Below are 19,156 nucleotides of genomic sequence, written 5' to 3'. Positions count from 1 at the left end.
CCTCCTCTAAGATTTTTTGGAAATGTTCATGTAGTGTTGGTATTATTTCTCCCTTAAATGTTTGGTAGAGGTCCCCAGTGAAGCTGTCTTGGCCCCAAGTTGCCTTATTGGAAAGGTTGGGGTTTGGCTTGTAAACAGCAGACATTGGTTTCTCACATTTCCAGAGGCTGGGAAGTCCCAAGATGGAAGCATCTGCAGATTAGGCATCTGGGGAGAGCCCTGTGCTTGGCTCCTAGGCACCCTCTCATTGTGCCCTACATGGCCTCAGGGCCTTGTCGGGGAGGGTTTGAACTCTGAGTTCAGTGTAGTTGATAAAGGTTATCTTTTTCTTCCTGAGTGAGCTTCGTCGCTTTTGTCTTAAGCTTGCATAGCATGTGCCCGTTGGTGTAAGTCCAGGCCAGGCTGTGCGTCCTCACCCTAACGCCCTGCTGCACGTCAGTCCATCTCGGTGGCCCTCAGGGTGCTCACTCACCTACGTCAGAGGTGTTACGTCAGATGTGTCTGCCTGGCACCGTTCACACACCCCTTTGTTTGCTTTTACTTCCTGGGGTCTCAGTGGCTGCCTGCTACCCCCACCTCTTTTCGCTCCCGATGTTCCTGCTGTTTTCTCCCTGACAGCTTGGCTGGAGGTTTAACATTATCAAGTTCATTGATCTTTTGGTTGAATTGATTTTCCATTTTATATTTCATTAATTTTTGCTCTTTATTATTTGTATCTTTCTACTTCAGATTTAATTTGTTATTCTTTTGGTTTCTTAACGTAGAAGTTTACATTATTGACTTGAGACCTTTCTTCTTTTCTGATACGCATACATAGTGCCGTACAATTCTGTCTGAATATGACTTTGGGGGCTCCCCCAGAGTTTCTGGTGTGTTGCCTTTCATTCTACTCGAAACATTTTCTAATTTTCCTTACTATGATTTATTCTTTGACCCACAGATACAGGTGTACTTTTTAACTTCCAGATATTTTGGAGTATTTTCCAGGTATTTTCTTTTTTCTTAAGGTGTCATTGACGTGTAACATTATACTGGTTTCAAGTGTGTGAGGTGATGACTTTGTTTAAAATTTGTTCTCCTAGGTACTTTGAGGCATACAACACAGTATTGTTTAAGTTTTTTAAAATTTGTTTGTTTTTCAAGGGAGGGAGAAATCGAGGGAGAGAAACATTGATGTGCAAGAGAAACATTGATGTGTTGCCTCTTGCGCACCCCCAACCAGGGGCCTGGCCCACAACCCAGGCACACGCCTTGACCGAGAATCAAACCATTGATCTTTCCGTTCTCAGGCCCGTGCTCAGACCACTGAGCAACCCAGCCAGGGCAGGGTTGTTAGCTGGAGTCTCCGTGCTGCACACAGTGTCCACAGTGGGCATCTGTTCTGTGATGAGAAGTTTATGTCTTTGACTCTCTTTTTTGCTATTGATTATTAGCTCAGTTCTCTTACAATCCAAGAGCTTATTTGTATTATTCAATTTTTAGAAATTGTTGCCCTGGCTAGTGTAGCTCAGTGGATTGAGCACGGGCCTGCGAACCACACGATTGTGGTTCGATTCCCAGTCAGGGCACATGCCTGGGTTGCAGGCCAGTTCCCAACAGGGGACTCACAAGAGGCAACCATACATTGATGTTTCTCTCCTTCTCTTCTTCCCTTCCTCTCTAAAGATAAATAAAATAAATAAAATATTTAAAAGAAGAAAATATTAAAATTAAAAAAAAATTGTTAATGCTTGTTTTAGGGCCAGTCTTGGTTGATGTTTCACGAGCGCTGGAAAGTGTTTGTGCTCTGTTGTTGGGAAGTGGGCACTGTGACTGGGAGTCAGAGCAGCGTGGTGGAGGGTGGCGCCCCCTTCATCTGCATCCTTCCTCAGGTCTCTGTTGGGTTCATGGAGCACCATTACCTGTGAGCGAGACGTCCTAACCTTTTTTTTTCTTTTTTTCAATTTAGTTTTAGAGCAAGGTGAGGAAGGGAGAAAAATAGGGAGAGAAACACCACTGTGTGGTTGTGGTTGCTTCTCACACGCCCCCTACTGGGGCACCTGGCCCACAACCCAGGAGTGTGCCCTGTGCCCTGTCCGGGAATTAAACCAGTGACCCCCTTGGTTCACAGGCTGACTGGCGCTCAATCCACTACACACCAGTCAGGGCTGATCTCTTAAGTCTGTCTTATATTTCCTTTTTTAAGTTTTTTTTAAAGATTTTATTTATCTTTAGAGGGGAAGGAGAGAGGAGAGAAATATCAATGTATGGTTGCCTCTCGTGTATCCCCTGTTGAGAACTGGCCTGCAACCCAGGCATGTGCCCTGACTGGGAATCGAACCACGGTCCTTTGGTTCCCAGGCCTGCACTTAATCCACTGAGCTACACCAGCCAGAGCCCTTTTAAAAGATTTTTTTAAAGAAGACAATCCACTTGTGTTATTTTACTTAAGCCACTAACAGCGGTAATGGGTCATAGCAGTGACAGGAGACGCCTGCACTCCCATCCACCAGAGCACCAGGCCCGTGAGGCCAGGTGGTGTCTTGTCGGTGTCCGTGTCCCCAGCCCCTGGCTTCAGTCGGGGTCTGCCTGCTGGTTGAGCAGGCGGCTGTGCTGACTGGCAGTCCCCACCCACTGGGCTGAGGGTTCGGCCTGGAATGGACAACTGTCCTCGGAGATTGTTCTCACCTCCAGAAGTTCTGTCCGCCCCTGGTTTCACCCCTGTCCCTGCCTCCCTCCTTGTGTGTGCACCCCCTCTGCCCTCCTGAGCTCGGGCTCCAGGTGCTCGTCTGTCGGCAGCGTCACGGCTGTTACTTTGGGGTCTGTTCCTGTTGATGGTTTCTCTTCTGGTTGTGGGTCACGTTCTCCTGCTGCTTGGTTTGGGGTTGGTTGGTTTGTTTGTTTGTTTTTCTTTTTTTTTAATATATATTTTATTGATTATACCATTACAGTTGTTCTATTCCCCCCTTCATTCCCCTCCACCCGCACACTCCCTCCCCCACCATTCTCCCCCCTTAGTTTATAACCACGTGTCTCAAGTTCTTTAGATTCTATATTTCCCCCACTATTCTTGCCCTCCCCCCTATCTATTTTCTACCTACCATCTCTGCTATTTTCTGTGCCTTCTCCCCCCTTCTCCTCTTCCCACCCCCCTGTTGCTAACCCTCCATGTGTTCTTCATTTCTATGGTTCCACTCCTGATCTAGCTGTCCTCTTGGTTTGCTTTTGTTTTAGGTGTGGTTGTTAATAACTGTGAGTTTGCTGTCCTTTCACTGTTCATATTTTTCATCTTCTTTTTCTTATATAAGTCCCTTTAGCATTTCATATAATAAGGGCTTGGTGATGATGAACTCCTTGAACTTGACCTTATCTGAGAAGCACTTTATCTGTCCTTCCATTCTAAATGAAAGTTTTGCTGGATAAAGCAATCTTGGCTGTAGGTCTTTGGATTTCATGACTTGGAATACTTCTTTCCAGCCCCTTCTTGCCTGTAAGGTCTCTTTTGAGAAATCCGCTGACAGTCTGATGGGTACTCCTTTGTAGGTGACTGTCCCCTTATCTCTTGCTGCTTCTAGGATTCTCTCCTTCATTTTAGTCTTGGCTAATGTAATTATGATGTGCCTTGGTGTGTTCCTTCTTGGGTCCAACTTCTTTGGGACTCTCTGAGCTTCCTGGATTTCCTGGAAGTCTATTTCCTTTGCCAGACTGGGGAAGTTCTCCTTTATTATTTGTTCAAATAACTTTTCCACTCATGGCTGTTTCTTTCCCCCTTCTGGTACCCCTATAGTCCGGATGTTGGAACGTTTAAAGATGTCCTGGAGGTTCCTAAGCCTCTCCTCATTTTTTTGAATTCTCATTTCTTCATTTCTTTCTGGTTGGATGTTTCGTTCTTCCTTCTGGTCCATTCCATTGATTTGAGTCCCAGTTTCCTTTCCACCGCTATTGGTTTCCTGGACATCTCCCTTCATTTCAATTAGTTTAGCCTTCATATGTTCCTCTAATTTGTGACTATAATCAACCAGTTCTGTGAGCATCCTGATAAACAGTGTCTTGAACTGTGCATCTGAGAGGCTGGCAATCTCTTGGTTGCTTAGAGTTATTGGCTCTGGGACTTTGAGTTCTTTTTGCGCCATCTTTTGGGCTGTTCCGTGCCTGTTACGTAGCAGGATCGGAGCCCTAGGTGTTCACCAGAGCAGGGCAACTCAGTCACTGGGTGTGGGGGCGGGGTCAAAGAGGAGCAATGGTGTCCCCTCTGCCACCTCCCGCCTCGGCCCCCACAGGTGCCACAGCTGCCACCATCACCGGGGCCCCGAGCGCTTCGTCTCCCCGCTAGTGAATGTGCCACCGCCGTCAGCCCTCCACCACTGGGTTCGCCGCTGGGGCCTGCTCGGTCCGTCTCACTGTGCGCGAATGTGCAACCGCGGTCAGTCTGCCCCGAACCCCGACTGGGTCCGGGCTGCCTGTGCACCTAGGTCAGGGGGATCTTTCCTGCCCGACCCTGCTCCGCTGCTGGCTCCACCCCTCTTACCGTCCCAGTTGAACAGTTCGTTGTTGTCGGACTTCCGTATAATTCAATTTTCTGTTCTTTGGCTGTGTCTTTGTTCTCCAAACCTTTGTTGTATTCAAACTTGGTTGTGGGAGAAGGCGCAGTGTTTCCACCTGTGCCTCCATCTTGGTGGAAGTCCCCTGCAGCTTGGTTTTGGTGTTGGGTGGAGGGCATGGTGCATTTTCCGTTGTCGAGTGGTGGGTTTTGCTGTATTCTTTTAAACTGCGCTGAACTTGGACAAAATATAGCAACTGAAATTAGATCTGCGTGAGCTGAGTGCTGTAAGGTGAGGCATTTAAAGATTTACTGGGTAGTCGTCACGTGCCCTGTTTTCACACTCTGCCCCTTGTCAGCAGGAAACGCTCCTTCCCAGGTTCTCGGCTGCCAACTCAGGCTTCTGTGCGCCGGGCAGCATGTGAGTGCTGGCACACAGCTGGGAGCTGCTCAGCTGGGTCCCGTCAGGAAGGCGGTAAACAGGGAAACGCCGGGGTTTCAGCAGGCAGACAGGAGAGCACCCGGGGCGAGTGAGGTTTGGGGGGGGGCGCCACACCCTGGCCTGAGCCAGCAGCAGGCCCACTGCCCACATCTGTGTGAGGAGCAGAGGTGATGACGGGGCTGGTCCAGGAAGCAGCCACTCTGGAGTGCGGGGAGGGGCCATGGAAGTTCAGAGGGTGCTGTTAGGACCCCGGGCAGCAGAGAGGCAGCTGAGGAGCTGCAGGCCCCTGGGCGGGTTGGCTGGGGCCCGCCTCGCACCCCCAGGTTACAGGAGCAAGCGGAGAGAAGCCTGGGGCTGGGGGAGGCTTTGCCTTCGAAGGGCTGCTCCAGCGCCCTCTTCTGACGGGCTGGACACAGGCCCCCCCCCATCCCGCCCGCCGGCCAAGGAGCGATTTGCCGGGCCAGCTCTTCTTCTCAGAGCAGGGCCGGCCAGGGGAGGCGCGTTTGGAGCTGAGGGGCCGGCCTGCCTCCCTGAGCAGGTGTTGGTCTCACTGAGGCGTGGCAGGTGGACGGGCTCCCTCACCAAGCAAGACCGAGACCGAGTGCAGCGGCATCCCGGGAGAGGCTGCGGGGGGCCGTGGCAGCAGAGCTGGAGCCTGTCCTGGGGACCTGGATAGGAAGCCAGTGTGTCTCCCAGTGGGGAGGTCTCGCACTTGGGGTCCCCGTGGCTGGAGAGGGGTCACAGTGGGTCAGCATGGGAGCCTGGGCTGGACGCCGGCTGGGGTGGGGGGCTGGTGCTGGGGAGTCTGCTTTGCCCTGGAGGTGGGAGGGGCTGCTCCAGTCCTGTCACCAGGGATGAGGTGCCAGCGGGTGGTCCTGCAGTTCTGTTCTGAGATGGGAAAGTGTGGGGAGGGCAACGGCTTAGGGGGTGGGGCCTCAGGTCGTCTTGGTGTTCCCCGGAGTCACTGTCGGCAACGTCTTTCGGGGGCTGTTGGACGGCGAGGCGCAGAGGTCCATGCCTGCCCTACCGTCCTGCCCAAGTGGCCTCTTCCCTCAGCCAGGGCAGGTGGCTCAGTGGATGGGAGTCTGCCGGCCGGAGGCCTCTAGGTGCTGGGCTGGAGTGGCCACTAGGTTTCTACTCAGTGCTGTTGCAGGTGACTGGCGCCGTCACTTCCTGGAGGTGCCCATTGTGGTGATCGCCATGGGCTGCGTAGGACCCTAGGGGTAGAGTTGCCCATTTGTAAAGATGGAAGGAAACCTTTCGCTGTCTTCATGAGACGTAGCGTCAGAGGGGACCACCAACAGGCTCCAGACAAGACTCTGGGGTGTCAGGGAGGAAAAGATCTCTGTGTAACCTCTGTTCAGAATTATCAGTCTCGGTTTTACGTGGTTTTTCGAAGGCATTTTTCTGAAATTTGTATGTTAGCATTTGCTTTTTTAAATTAAATTCCTTTTTAGTCCATCACCGTTGATTGTCCCCCCCCCAGCCTTCCTCCACCCTCACCCCTCACAGCCACCACACTTGCCCAGGAGTTCTAATGAACAGACTGAACTAGCAAGCAAAGCAGAGATCGCCCCCTGCAGAGCAGGGCCTGGGGGGTGGCGGGGAAAGGGAGGCGGAGAGCTGTGTACGAAGACTTATGAGCACAACTGGTCTGTGCTGCTCTTTCTCCCACAGGGCCAGGACTTCCTGCTCCATGGCCCTCTGGGCGGGGCCCCAGCGGAGGCAGGCAGCGGGAGGCTGGCCCTGGGTGCCCAGCCACCACCCTTGGACACGGCGTGTGCTTGTGACGCCTGCAGTGAGCGCAGGTACTGGAGCGGACGGGAGCCACTAGACGGGGGCGGGGGCTGGGGCTGCAACAGGATCGGCTTCTTCATGAAGGCCACGCACTGCTGAGAGGGAGCCCATGGCCAGTGGGGGGGCTGTTGGGAGGGAGCCCCGGGTGAGTGAGACCCCTCCCTCTTTCTTACCCTGGGGACAGGAGCCAGGGCAAAGTCTTTTGAGTCCAAGGTTGGTGGGGTGGGCAGGGGCTGGATTGGCTGCCCGGGACACAGGACCAGTGCCGGCGAGAGCTGCCTGATGGGCCCCTGGATGTCAGAGGCCAGGGAGCCAGGCTGGTCAGTGTCCCGATCCCTGTCAAGTGAGGGGAGCCGACGCCCCCTGGAGACGAATGAGGTCTCGGAGGTTGGATAATGAGGGCAGTGCTGGCCAGCAGCAGCCACAGCAGGTCCGGATGGTGGGGGAAGTGCTGAGTGTAGATGGGAGAGGCCCTGGGGTAGGAGGGGGAGGGTGGGCTGACCAATCCTGACCTGCCCCTGTGCTACCTCACAGGGAGATCTCCGCAGAGACGGACCGGGAGCCTCAGCAGCTGCAGAACTACTGGTCTGAAGTGCGCTACATGGTCCGCTGCATCTACCGCCAGGCGGGGACCCCGCTGGCAGACGACCAAGACCAGTCCCTGGTGCCCGACAAGGACGGGGTGAAGGAGCTCGTGGATAGGTACACGCGTTCCCTGTGTCGTGTCCCTCCCCTGCCTGGGGTGGGGCTGGGAGGCTCAGCCTCAGGGTTCAGGTGCACTGTGTGTCCTCAGCAGACAGCTGGTAAGAGTGAGCCCTCTGCACAAAGCTTCAAATTCTGGTTTGCCGAAACCCTTACTGCTTGTGTGGTAAAAATGAGGTGACATACTTCTGTCGTTTGTCCATATTAAGATCGACACTAAGTACTTACTGTGCCAGGGACACGGCTAATAAGCACGTGCTCAGCCCAGGAAGACATTCCAGCAGCTGTTGCATCTGCAAGGCGAGGAAACGGAGGCCTCGGGCACCGAGCCTGGGCAGACAGCCAGCTGGGGCCAGGCCTGTCCAGGCTTCCTGTGGGAGGAGTGGCCCAGCACGTGGCATCCGCTCTTCAGTGGGCACCACATGCCTGTGACAGCTCAGGATTTGGCGTGGATACCATTTTCATTTTTTCTCATAGTTGTAGCATCTTTCTTTTTTCTTTTTTGAAATGTCCCAAATAAAAGTGATAAATTTGAGCTAGAAACTTCATGGTTAGATTTCTCATGCTGGTTTCTTTTTCATATGTATCGAATGCAGCACCTGTGGCTGTTTGGGTGTTTGGTGAGTCTCTCCTAGACGTGGAAGCAGTGACGGGCCGAGGGCCGTGCGAGCTGGACCGTGGGGGGTGGCAGTGTGTTGGGGCGGGGCCCGTGTGCCTCTGCTGAGCTGCGATCTGGCTCCAGGTGGTGTGCACCTCTTCTGAAGTTAGGTCTCCTAGTGTGTGTTAGAACAAAGCACACAGCCTGCAAGTGACCCGTGACTTCATAGCTCACGCATGCTTGGTAAGAGGCTGAAGTGGAGCCAGAGACAGGTAGGTGAAAGGAAACGTTCAGCAAGTCACAGTGCAGAGGAGGAATGTATGGCTGAGACGAGGGCGGTGGCCCGTGCAGGGCTGAAGCTGGGGGTGGCGCTGCTCTGACAGCGAGGCACCCTGTTTGGGACGTCAGAACCCCACATCTCCATCAGAGGTGTGTGTCTTGCACACTCTGTCTCTCCCAGTCCTTCTGTCCAAGAGCACGTTTGGTTTCAGTGCCGACACTTGCGAAAGGGATGTCAGGGAAGCCCATTGCCAGGGGCTGCCCTGGTCGGTAGAAGTCACCCCTCTCCCTCTCTGGGGCCCGCGGCGTCCTGTGTGGTCTGGCTTTGCCTGCACCTCCTGCCCCTCCCTGTTCTCGTACTTCTGTTTCTCCCCTGGAGCCTTGGCAGTTGCTCTTCTTGGTCGGAATGTTCTGCCCTTTTCAGGGTCCCTCTCTCTCTCTCATCTTCCTCCCATCATTCACGTCACTTATCCCCTTACCCACCTAGAATGGTGCTCTGTGTGCACACTTGCAGGCAGCTCGCCCCAGGTCCCCTGGGTGTGGGCACCGTGGCATGGCCCCAGCATGGTGCAGTGCATGTAGCCGGGCATCTGGGTGAGCCTCCATGGCATCTCCAGCACACTCCTCAGCCGTGGACCTTTAAACAGACCTATTGGCAAAAATGCCACCCAGGCATTTCGTTAAGTTGATAAGGCACTGACACAGACAAGGAAATAAGATACAATGTATGTCTAGTTTTGCCAGGCTAAGGGGCTAAGAAGGAGGCATCCGGTGTACTTGGGAGTTTGTTTGTTGGCCCCTGTGTCCTTTGAGTTTTATGTGGTTTTCTGTAACAGATGAAATACATTCTGTTCCAGAGGACAGTTAGGCTAGATTGTTAGACTAAAAATTCTGTTTATCATTCTGAAGTGTACCAACCCCAGTGGGAACCCCAGGCTTTTACTGTGTCCCTGGCCACGTTTTGTGTAGAGCGTCACACACTCCATTGCAGGATTTTACTTGGCTCTTTTTTGCCTGAGGCAGGGTGGGGATTTTAACGGGGAACAGGCGGTAACTAATTCTGCTGCCTTGACCAGACGTGGTGCCCAGCAGGGGAAAGGATCCGTTCTGCAAAGTCTAGAAACAGTAGCTTATGGTGTTTCACAGCCCAGGCCTGATGAAGTGGCTCCCTCCGCGCCGGAGGTGGGGACGGATGTGCACTGGTGCCCGCTGGCCGTCACTGTCCACCGAGGGGCTCTCTGAGGCTCACGGTGGACAGCAGTGCCCGGCACTGGAAAACAGGCTACGAAGGTGCTTCGTGGGGACACCAACCGCTACTGCGGCTTGGTGGGGGTGGCGCGGCACGTTGATCTTTTTCTTGCTCTTCAGCTTACAAGCTTTATTTTATACACTTCTATTAGTTTTTGGTGGGATAATTTAAAAAGAGATACACTGTCTCTAATGTCCCTGGTTATATAACTAGTGTAAGCTCATGGGGTTGCTCACTGAACTCTAAGAAAGAGAAAGTGCTGACTTGGGCCTCCCCTCACCTAGGAATCGCCTCGGTGGAGTCATTGTGTTCACTCAGTAATGTCTTCAGTTGCCTGTGTTATTAAATCATTGGTCCAGTGTCACCCTGAGGCACCCGTGTGTCCACTCTGCCACCTGCTGGCTCTGTGGGTTCCCACACCCTCCCAAGCCCGTGTGCGCGTCAGTGTTCAGTCCGCTGAGAGCCCACTGGATGGTAGCTGAGTCGGTGGAGAAACAGAGCCCGCCAGGCGGGTGACCGAGTTAGCGCAGGGAAGAAAGTGCCGGCACAGAGAACATTCTCAGTAAACATCGGTCTGGGGGGCATTATGGGATGACGTGGGGACATTCCTGACACCCTCTGCCCATCTCCCTCTGTTGAGAGGGAGATGAATGCACCTTCCTGGGTTATGAGAAAGTGGTGTCATTTCAGGTGGGCCTCTGGGAAGAGGTGTCAGGAGCGACGCTCGTGGATGCCGAGTGCGCTCCGAGGGGAGCGGGGCGCACGGTGAGCCGGGACTGTCTTTCTGTGTGCAGGCTCTGCGAGAGGGACCCCTACCAACTGTACCAGCGGCTGGAGCAGCAGGCCCGAGAGTACGTGCTGGAGATGAAGGTCCGTCTCCTGCGGCAGCTGTCGGCTGCGGCCCGCGTGCGGGCACCGTCTGGCCTGCAGGGCCCACCCCAGGCCCACCGGTTCGTCTCCCTGTTGCTGGAGGAGTACAGCGCCCTCTGCCAGGCAGCCCGAACCGTCAGCACCTTCCTCGGCACGCTGGTGAGGGGCCCGCCTCCTCTGGCGCTGCCAGGCACTGGGAACGGTGTGGTGTCGGAGGAGTACGGCCCAGGCTGTCACTGCAACACCTGGGGGGCCAGGGGTAGCCTGACTTCTCTCCCCTCCTCCTGTGGGACAAAAGTCTTGAGGGGTGGGAAGTGGTCATGTCATGAAACACTGTTTGGGGAGTGTGAAGCCGAGGGAGCGAGGTGGCGGACAGGGCATGGTGAGAACCAGTATGGTCAGCAGGGACATGACAGAGAACGGCTACTTTGGCGTTTGGTCACTGTTGCTGCCGTGCACAGGGTGTGTGTGTGGTGGGTGTGCGCGGAGGGTGTACTGCTCATGGCTCCCCGGGCTCTCAGTGCTCAGCTCAGCAGACGGCGCCCATCCACGCAGGCGCCCTGAAGCCCTAATGAAGGAGACAGACAGGGTGCTCTCCCTGGGCCTCGGACTGCCACCAGGAGTAACTTGGGGGCATGGAAATGTGGTTGCTGGCAGCAGGGGCTGGAGACAGCCTCTGCTGGTTGGAAGGTGGCCACACCCCCAAGAAGAGAGCCTCTCGTCTCTTGACTGCCGCGGAAGCACCTCACCAGTGGCATTGGGGGGCGGTGGCGTGACTCAGGTTGTGTTAGGTGGCACTTCCCTGGCCTAGTTTCTTAGTGGCGAGACCACACTTTGAAACAGAACATTCTTGAGTTTCAGCCTAACGGCCTTTATGTGATTATAAAGTTGACAGACCTTCCCACTAGAAAGTTCACACACACAGTTTTGAGAGTAGTTTGGCGGGGGTCAGGGACTTCTTCAGGCATCACTACGGCAGACAGTGCCATTTGTTTAGTGACTCCCAGAACCTGAGGAAGTCGCTGGTTGGGGGTGGTGCTGGTGAGCGGGGCTGCTGAGCGGCGGGGTCAGCCATCCCCCGTCAGGACCGCAGTCTTGGAGCAGGCTGCCTGGCTCTGGCGCCCGGCTCCCGTGCCATGTGCCAGCACACCCCCGCTTTCTCTCCCTCTCCCACTCTGCCTCCTACATGTCCTTTTGCCCCTCAGAAGGCCCCTCCCCGGACAGCACTCTGGGACCTTCATGGCTCCGAGGACAGAGGAGTAGCTCAGCGCATCTCCTGCCTGCATCTGCCGTCGTGTCTGGGCCGGTTGCCTCTGCACAGGCCCCGGAGTCCGCATGGGGCACTGCTCTGTGAAGCTGACGACAGTTCTTTGAACCACGCTCATTAGAGCAAACGCCTGGTGATTTACACAGGTGTTTCCTTATGGTTTGGAAAAAACTCGTGAATTTGAAGCACAAAATATAGGTCTTTGGTCAGTGATTCATTTTTCCTTCGCACAGAGACACTCACTTTGGTCTCCAGTGGCGCAGCGGACAGGGCCCCTGAACACGTCTGCCCTCCAAGGGAAACAGATCACTGGGTGACGGGCTTAAACGGGAGAAACTCTGTTACGGCACGTTGCTGGGATGGTACAAAAAGGCAGGGAGCCTGAGAGCTGAGACACTCCGTGCTCGAAAGGCAGCGCTTACCCAAGGATTTCTCCTAATGCCGGGATATGGCCTGGAGCCCGAGCGCGTCCCAGGTGGGGTCTGCACCTGCTGCTGGGACCACAGGGACTCACTCTGTAGTGCACGAGAGAAGCAGAGGGTCCTCCGGGGGCAGCAGGACCATTAGCCCCGGGACCTTGGCCAGGTGGGCGGGAAAGCGCAGCCTCGCCTCCCGGAGATGCCGTAACTGACCTGCCGCCCCGGAGGCATGTGGGCTGACCACAGGCATCGGCATCGTGTGAGAGTCTCAAGCGTGGAAGTGACTGCAGATTGCCAGTCAAGTTGGGCAGCCACAGCTCCCTTTGCAGGACTGGATGTCACCGTAGATAACCACAGCCTGTGTCATACCAACAAAGCTGACACCCGGTTTGTATAAACACTTTCCAAACGGATCAGACAGCTCTGTGGTCAGGGGTTTAGAGGAGGGTCCAAGCAGGTCCACGAGTGGTTCATGGCGTCCTGCCTGGCCCGGCCTGCGTCTCCGTGACTGAAGGGCCCACAGAGCTCCATTGAGGCGGACCCTGTGCCAGGGTCTCTGAGTGGCGCCTCATTTGGGGCTCAAAAAGTGGGGGCCACAGAGAGCTTTGGTTAACTTGGATTTTGTCAATCAGTGTTTCCTGTATGAAAATTAAAAGAGAAATTTAGAAATGTTTATTTATTACTTTAAAAATAACAGGCCCATTACATGACAAAAAGAGCCTTTTTCGAATTAAAAAAAAAAACAAAACTATTTTCCAAAACAACATACTTATTTAGAAGGGAGGTATCATTTACATTTCTGCAAATCTCCAGAGTCTGGCTTGACACAGGACACCTGGATTCTCACACCCGCGCTGCACTCGACTTGCCATCCCCGCTGTCGCAGTGGGCGCTGCCACAGAAGCCTGACGCCCATCTGTCTTGGGGCAAGTGGCTGTGGCGGCCACTCTTGGAGAGAGCGCCGGAGCCCAAGTGCTTCTTAAGTTAGTTTCGGTATCGGCCCTGAAACAGGATCACAGAGCTGACCACACACTGCCCAGCAGACCGGCTCATGCATGGTTTCCTCCTGGCACGCGCCGCTCACCGGAAAACACCGGTCCGCCAAGGGCGTGTTGCCAGCTGCATGGTTCGGTGTGAAAAGTCATGGACCCTCGTCCAGACCCTCATCGGGACCTTTGCGTGTGGAGGAGCTTCAGGGCCACAGTGGCAGACACACATCTTCCTGAGTTCTGACTTGTGCTCGAAAGCTGAGATTTGATGGCCACAGTCGGATCCGCTGTTTTCCAGGAAGCAGCAAGGTCACTTGCTGTGTGGGCCACGCCACCTGATTCCCTGCTGACCCTGACACCTCCAGAAACGGCACCCTGCTCCCCTGACTCCGCAGAACCCGCAGAATGCACTCCCACGGAGACACACTTCCAGACCTGTGACCTTCTGGGAAGTGCCTGCCTGGGGTCACTGCCCACTGCCCTGGGGATCAGGGTCACGTGTTTTCTACACGTTAAGTAGTAAAATGAAGTGGATACTAGATTTAAGTTACGCTGCCAGGCCTCTGGGAAACCCCCCACCAGGCTGTAGCGATCCTGGAATCTGGAATTCCATTCACAAGGGCGTAGAAATCCTGCATACCCTGCTCTCTCTCAAGGTTTGCTGTAAGACTTGCTTCTGAACCCTGTCCTCCTCCTCCCAAGCCCCCGGCAGGCAGCTTGTGTGTTTGAACTTGGGGAGGAAGATGAGCTCAGGTGGGAACACCTTCGCATCGGAGCCCTGGGGTTTCTGCCTGCCTGGGCCCAGTCTCTGCTGTCCTCACACAGGCCTCACCTCCTGTCACCACCATGACAGCACATGCCCGAAGAGCCATGTGCCCTGGGTAGGGAGCTCAGCCTGTGGGAGGCTGTTCCTGGCCTGAGGGTTGCTGGTGCGGGAGCTGCAGGTGCTGGCCGCAGGAAGCCCTCCGTTCTTGGCACAAGCTGGCCACCCTGCTGGTCTCAGCTGGTGAAGTGAGTGTGGGAGCTGCTGTTTCTCTCACGGGCCTCATCTGAAGCGTAGGTTCAGGTTTTACAGAAAACGCCGGACGTGGCCCTGGGTGAGTGACGCCAGCAGTTAGAGTGCTGTCCCAATGTGCCAAGGTTGCAGGTTTTGTCCCCAGTCAGGGCACATACAAGAAGCAACAGTGAATGTATGAGTAAGTAGGAAGACTCTCACCCTCCCCCCCCCACCCCAGATCAGTAAATAAACATTTAAAAAAAAATTCTGAACATCTTCAGAAATCAGTTTTTGCCCAGTTATCTTTAGTGAATGTGAGTCCCAAATGCCACAGCTGTGGTCCTGTGTTGTAAATCATTGCTGGGTGCTCATAGGCTGGCAGTCGGTGCCCACTGACTCTGTCCTGGAGGTATGTGGGGGCAAGACCCTGCCTTCCCCTCCCTCAGAGGGCCTGGTCTGCAGCTGCCTGAGCTCCTACCTGTTCTTTGTTGTGGAGACAAGTCACAAACTGGCTCACTTTCTGCTCCTCGTGCCCGGGGCACCGCTGGACGGTGGGCCTGCTGCATTGCTCCTTGTACCTGGGCCTGGCCTGGTGCCTGCGCAGACTGGCCTCTGGAGGTGTGTGACGCATGTCCTCTCGACGCTGCCTGCTGTGGCCACAGCGTTACAGACACACTGTGGCAGGGGCTCGGGCCGAGTTCTCGGTCCTGGGCCCTGGCCTCCTGCACGGCCTGCTTCTCTGTGTTGCCCTCACTCAGAGAGGTGTTGGGTGTGGAGAGTGTGGGTGAGCTGTCGCCAGCGAGAGCCAGCCAGGGCACCGAGTGACACTGAGGAGAGGTTGGAGTTGTGCGAATGTCCCAGAGCCCTGGCTGGCAGCCGCAGGAACTAGTGGGCAGCACCGGCGTGTTTGCGTGAGTGGCGCAGTGGACCCGCAGCCTCGCCGTCATGCGGGCACACGTGACGGAGCCTTCCCTGTAGGGCACTCACTGATGTCTCCAGGCGGCGGGATGGTAGACAGGCAGAGGCTGCTGCATGTCATCCCCAAGGGGCCTGTTTCTGACGGGACATGCAGTGACAATGTGTGGTGGGAGGCAGTTCTGACTCAGGCCGCCGTCAGGGCGGGAGTCACCCCCCCTCCCCCCAGCACCGAGGGCTGTTGGAGTGTGAGCCGTGTGCGTGGTGCACACGGGGGGAGGCCAGATGCCCTCCTGCAGGGTCACAGCACGGCCCGTCCATGGTGCGGGCAGCCTATGGGCGGGGAACACACTGTCCCTGCTGGTCACTGCAGGTGAGGGCTGGTGCCTGTCTCTCCTGATGTCACTCTCCGTGGTGATCAGCTCGCTCCTGGGTGATAAAGTTGTGGTCTGAGCGAAGTGGTGAGTCTCTCCAGGTGTGTCAGGGAGAGAAAGACCGGAGCTTCCACCGGTGTCCCTGGGGCAGCAGTTTGCCTCCGTCAGGGGGAGTTCCTCCAGACAAGACAGGCAAGGGGCAATTGTGCCTTGTCGTGCAAGGACCCGCCTGCATTTAAGCTGTGAAAAGTAGGGGTTCTGATGCTTTTGAAAGCATCGTTGTAAGAAATGACCACCAAGTACCTGCAGCCCTTCCCTTCCTCCTCTGCCCCTCCTCGCCTGTGGGCCCCACCCCTTTCATCCGATCGTGTCGGCGGGAGGCCTGCAGCCGTGTCTCCACCGTGTGTGCACGCCACACAGGGGCAGCGGCTCCCCGACCTCAGGAGGCTCGGGGCCTGTGCGGCTGGGACGGGTGCAGGGCGGGGGGGGGGGGGGTGGCCTTCTGAGGGGTTTGCAGCAGCGTCAACTCAGTAACACCAACTCAGTGTGTCTGTGTTTTTCTTTAACTAGGAAAATGAGCACTTGAAAAAGTTCCAGGTGACATGGGAACTGCATAATAAGCACCTGTTTGAAAACCTGGTTTTTTCGGAGCCCCTTCTCCAGAGCAACTTGCCAGCACTGGTGTCTCAAATCAGGTATTTAGTCTTCGTGTGTGTGTGTGACCCCTTGGTGTGACTGCCCGGTCCTGCTCCCATGTGCGGCGTGAGTGCCTCCGAACACCGCTGTGGTGTGGGGGGTCTCGTTGGGAGAGCCACAGGGTCCCAGTGGGATGGGTCCAGGCAGGAAGCTAAAACCCAGGCGGATGCAGCTGCACTCGGGAGTGGCCAGCCCAGTGTCAGGGCTGCAAAGCTGTGATGCCACAGGCTCCCGAGGAGGAGGGGAAACGGCATCTTGCCTTGACAAGCCCTGGGCACGGCCAGGTGCTGTCACCCTTGCTGTGGCATCAGGTGTGCTGGGGCAGGCAGGCGGGGGAGGGTTGCAGCGTGGGTCTTAGGGACCCGGAGGCTCCTGGGCACTGGACACGGGGTCAGCCACACTGGGTGTCTCTGACGTTCCCTCGGTGTCTTCATTGTCAGCTTGGACTCTTCCTGCTCTTGCAGAGAGCACCCAGGGCGCTTGTCCACAGAGGGCCAAGGCAGGCGCACCGAGCACGGCACCCGGGGAAGTTGCCCAGGCGTCTGCTGTCAGTGAGCCTGGGGCCGGGCTGCTGGTTTCCCGTGTCTGCTAGCCCCCCTGAACCAACTTACACACCAGGTGCATCGCAGTGACGGCACAGGTGTGCTTGTGTTTATTTGAACGTCCTTGTTGATTGTTAGACCAGACTCACAAGGAACAGAAGTTATTATCATTATTATTTTCTTAGGAAGGAAGGGAAAGAGAGAGAGAGGAAAACCTCCATGAATCGGTTGCCTCTCATGCACGCACCACCACCACCACCACCACAACTGGGTACTGAACTACAACCTGGGCATGAGCCCTGACTGGGAATCGAACTCGTGACCTTTCCAGTGCTGGCAGTGATGTTTAAGTAAATAAGTTACTGTTGTAGTTGACTGACAGACCAGTTGTTTTTTCTTCTCGAAGCCCATGTACAGACCCAGCCTTTCTTCCTGTACTCCTAAATCCAGTCCGAGGGCTGCGCTGCCCCCGCATGCCCAGCCGTGTAGAAGCACAGCCTCTAGGTGGCTACCAGGGCAAATCTGGGGTGAGGAGGCCTAGTGGGGCCTGGGCCCTGGCTGGGCCCCTCCCGGGGCTGCACAGAGACCTGGGGTCCTTGGTGTCCTGCCTGCAGCCCTCTCAGAAGAGAGTCAGGAACGTTCGGAGCCACGAGTCTGAAACGCAGAACCTGGTCTTGTCCCCACTCACGACGTTCCCATCCATAGGAGCACATTGTAGAAAGACCTGCATCTGGGCAGGAGGGGGTTTACCAAGATGGCAGCATATTTACCCTTGTGGCTTTTTTTTTAATTGACCTGCGAGTCAGTGAGTTTGACAGGCCTGTCTTGAGACGGAGACGGGAGGTGGTGGCAGGAACCTGACATGTGTCGTGGCATGCCGTTGTTTTCTGCACCCCGCATCTGGGTTTCTCCCGTGCTCCCCATGGAGGAGGCTGTTCACTCTCAAACCAGAGTTCTGGGGCCAGGCATTGCACCCGGACAGGCCAGGGCAGGGACCAGAGACGGGGGCGAGAGCTGGGGAGGAGGGGTACCCAGTGGGGGTTCCCTGCAGACTGTTGACGGGGGATGAGTCAGATTTGAGGTCAGACTTCAGATGCCCACTTGCCCACTCAGAAAAGTTTGCGGTGAGTTATCCATGAACCCCATACCCTGAGATCATGGCCTCGTCAGTGGTGTAAGGAACCCACTGTTGTGTGTATGGTGACACTTTGTCTCGGGCCCATATTTGTTCAGCTGTGTGATAAAGTGAAACCGAGATCCAGAGAACGACACAGAACAAATGTGTCACTTAATGAGTTGATGAGCTGTTAGCAGGCGACATCCCACAGGTGCCACCCAGCACGGCCACTGGAGGCCAGTCCCCTGCGCACCCCATGCAGGCACGGGCGCCTCTGCCCGAGCCAGTGCTGGCAGACACGCTCCGGCCTCTCTTCATCCTCTCGTCTCTCCAGCGTTGGTTTGGGGAGTCACCTCTCTCCTCTTCAACAGGCGTGCCGAGGTGCAGTTTGTGACTGCGCAGGTCACTGGCTGAAAACCTGCAGTGCAGGGGCTTTGGGCACGTTGCGGGACTCACTCTCTGGTGTCGCAGTGCAGTGACACACGATGTGTCAAGGTTAAGGGTGCGATTCCATAGCATCACTGCACCCACAGTGTTGGACGACCATCACCAGCACCTGTTCTAGAACTCTCCACCTCCCCCAGCAGAGGCCCTGTCCCCACGGGCCCTGTGCAGCGTGTGTTTGGAGATCCCTTCATCTGCAGGTCCCACCCCTTTACCACCACGTGTCCGTGGTACAGATTAGGACCCATCTGTTCTGGGGCAGAGCCTGGCCTGCAGTCCGGGAGGTGGGGGCAGGGCCCAAAAGCTCCATCAAACTCTGCTTCTGTGCGGGTGGCTGGACTGGGAGCCTCATGTCTGCTTGTTCGTGGCTGTGGCTGTTTGTAGCTGGGACCCACCGTGGTCTTCACTTTGTGGTCTGTATGTGATACTGGTTGTTAGGGAGAATTCTGATTAGGGCTGGAGATAAGCTTCCTCAAACCGGTCTTACTGCATTCTCTCGGTCACTTACCATCTCACTGCACGTTACTTGTTGTCGGTGTCGGCAGGGGTGTCGTCCATGGGCTGTCATGTTTTTACAGAGAGAATGATCACATAGGAACTCGTCTGCCGAATCGTTGTCACTGGACCCTGGGGTCAGCCCCCAGGATCTGTCTCCTTGGGACTCCGCCCAGCTGTGCTTGACTGGGAGCCTGTGCCTGCAGACTGCGCTGCAGTGACCCCACGGGAAATGTCCCATTGCCCCTTGGGCTCCAGGTGGACCCTGTGGACGAGCAGGTCTCCCCTCCAGTCCCTGGGGCCGAGGCATGTGGGCGGGTGGAGGCCGGTGCTCCCTGGCATGCCCCTTCCCTGGCTGCTGGGGGCAGGTACGTGAAGAGTTGCTGTCAGTCTGTGGGGAGGGCCCCCCGCCTCCAGGCTGCTCGGGCCTCTGGGTGTGCATCTG

At 55.7% G+C, this 19,156-nt stretch overlaps 1 protein-coding gene across 3 annotated transcripts in view; it reads left to right on the top strand.

The window, feature by feature from the left end:
• FAM193A (family with sequence similarity 193 member A) overlaps positions 1-19,156 on the top strand; it is a 126,195-nt gene that overhangs the window by 53,545 nt on the left and 53,494 nt on the right. For all 3 annotated transcript variants that reach the window (XM_037046869.1, XM_037046862.1, XM_037046877.1), the window contains 4 exons: positions 6,639-6,769; positions 7,293-7,460; positions 10,381-10,615; positions 15,988-16,112. In XM_037046869.1, coding sequence (XP_036902764.1) covers positions 6,639-6,769; positions 7,293-7,460; positions 10,381-10,615; positions 15,988-16,112 — 659 coding nt within the window. The remainder of the gene's footprint in view (positions 1-6,638; positions 6,770-7,292; positions 7,461-10,380; positions 10,616-15,987; positions 16,113-19,156) is intronic.

Source organism: Sturnira hondurensis, unplaced genomic scaffold (assembly GCF_014824575.4).
Source record: "Sturnira hondurensis isolate 20B ecotype Veracruz unplaced genomic scaffold, ASM1482457v3 Scaffold0000780, whole genome shotgun sequence".
Taxonomy (NCBI): Eukaryota; Metazoa; Chordata; class Mammalia; order Chiroptera; family Phyllostomidae; genus Sturnira; species Sturnira hondurensis.
Note: the sequence above shows the minus strand (reverse complement) of the source record. Positions and strands in the feature narration are given on the sequence as shown.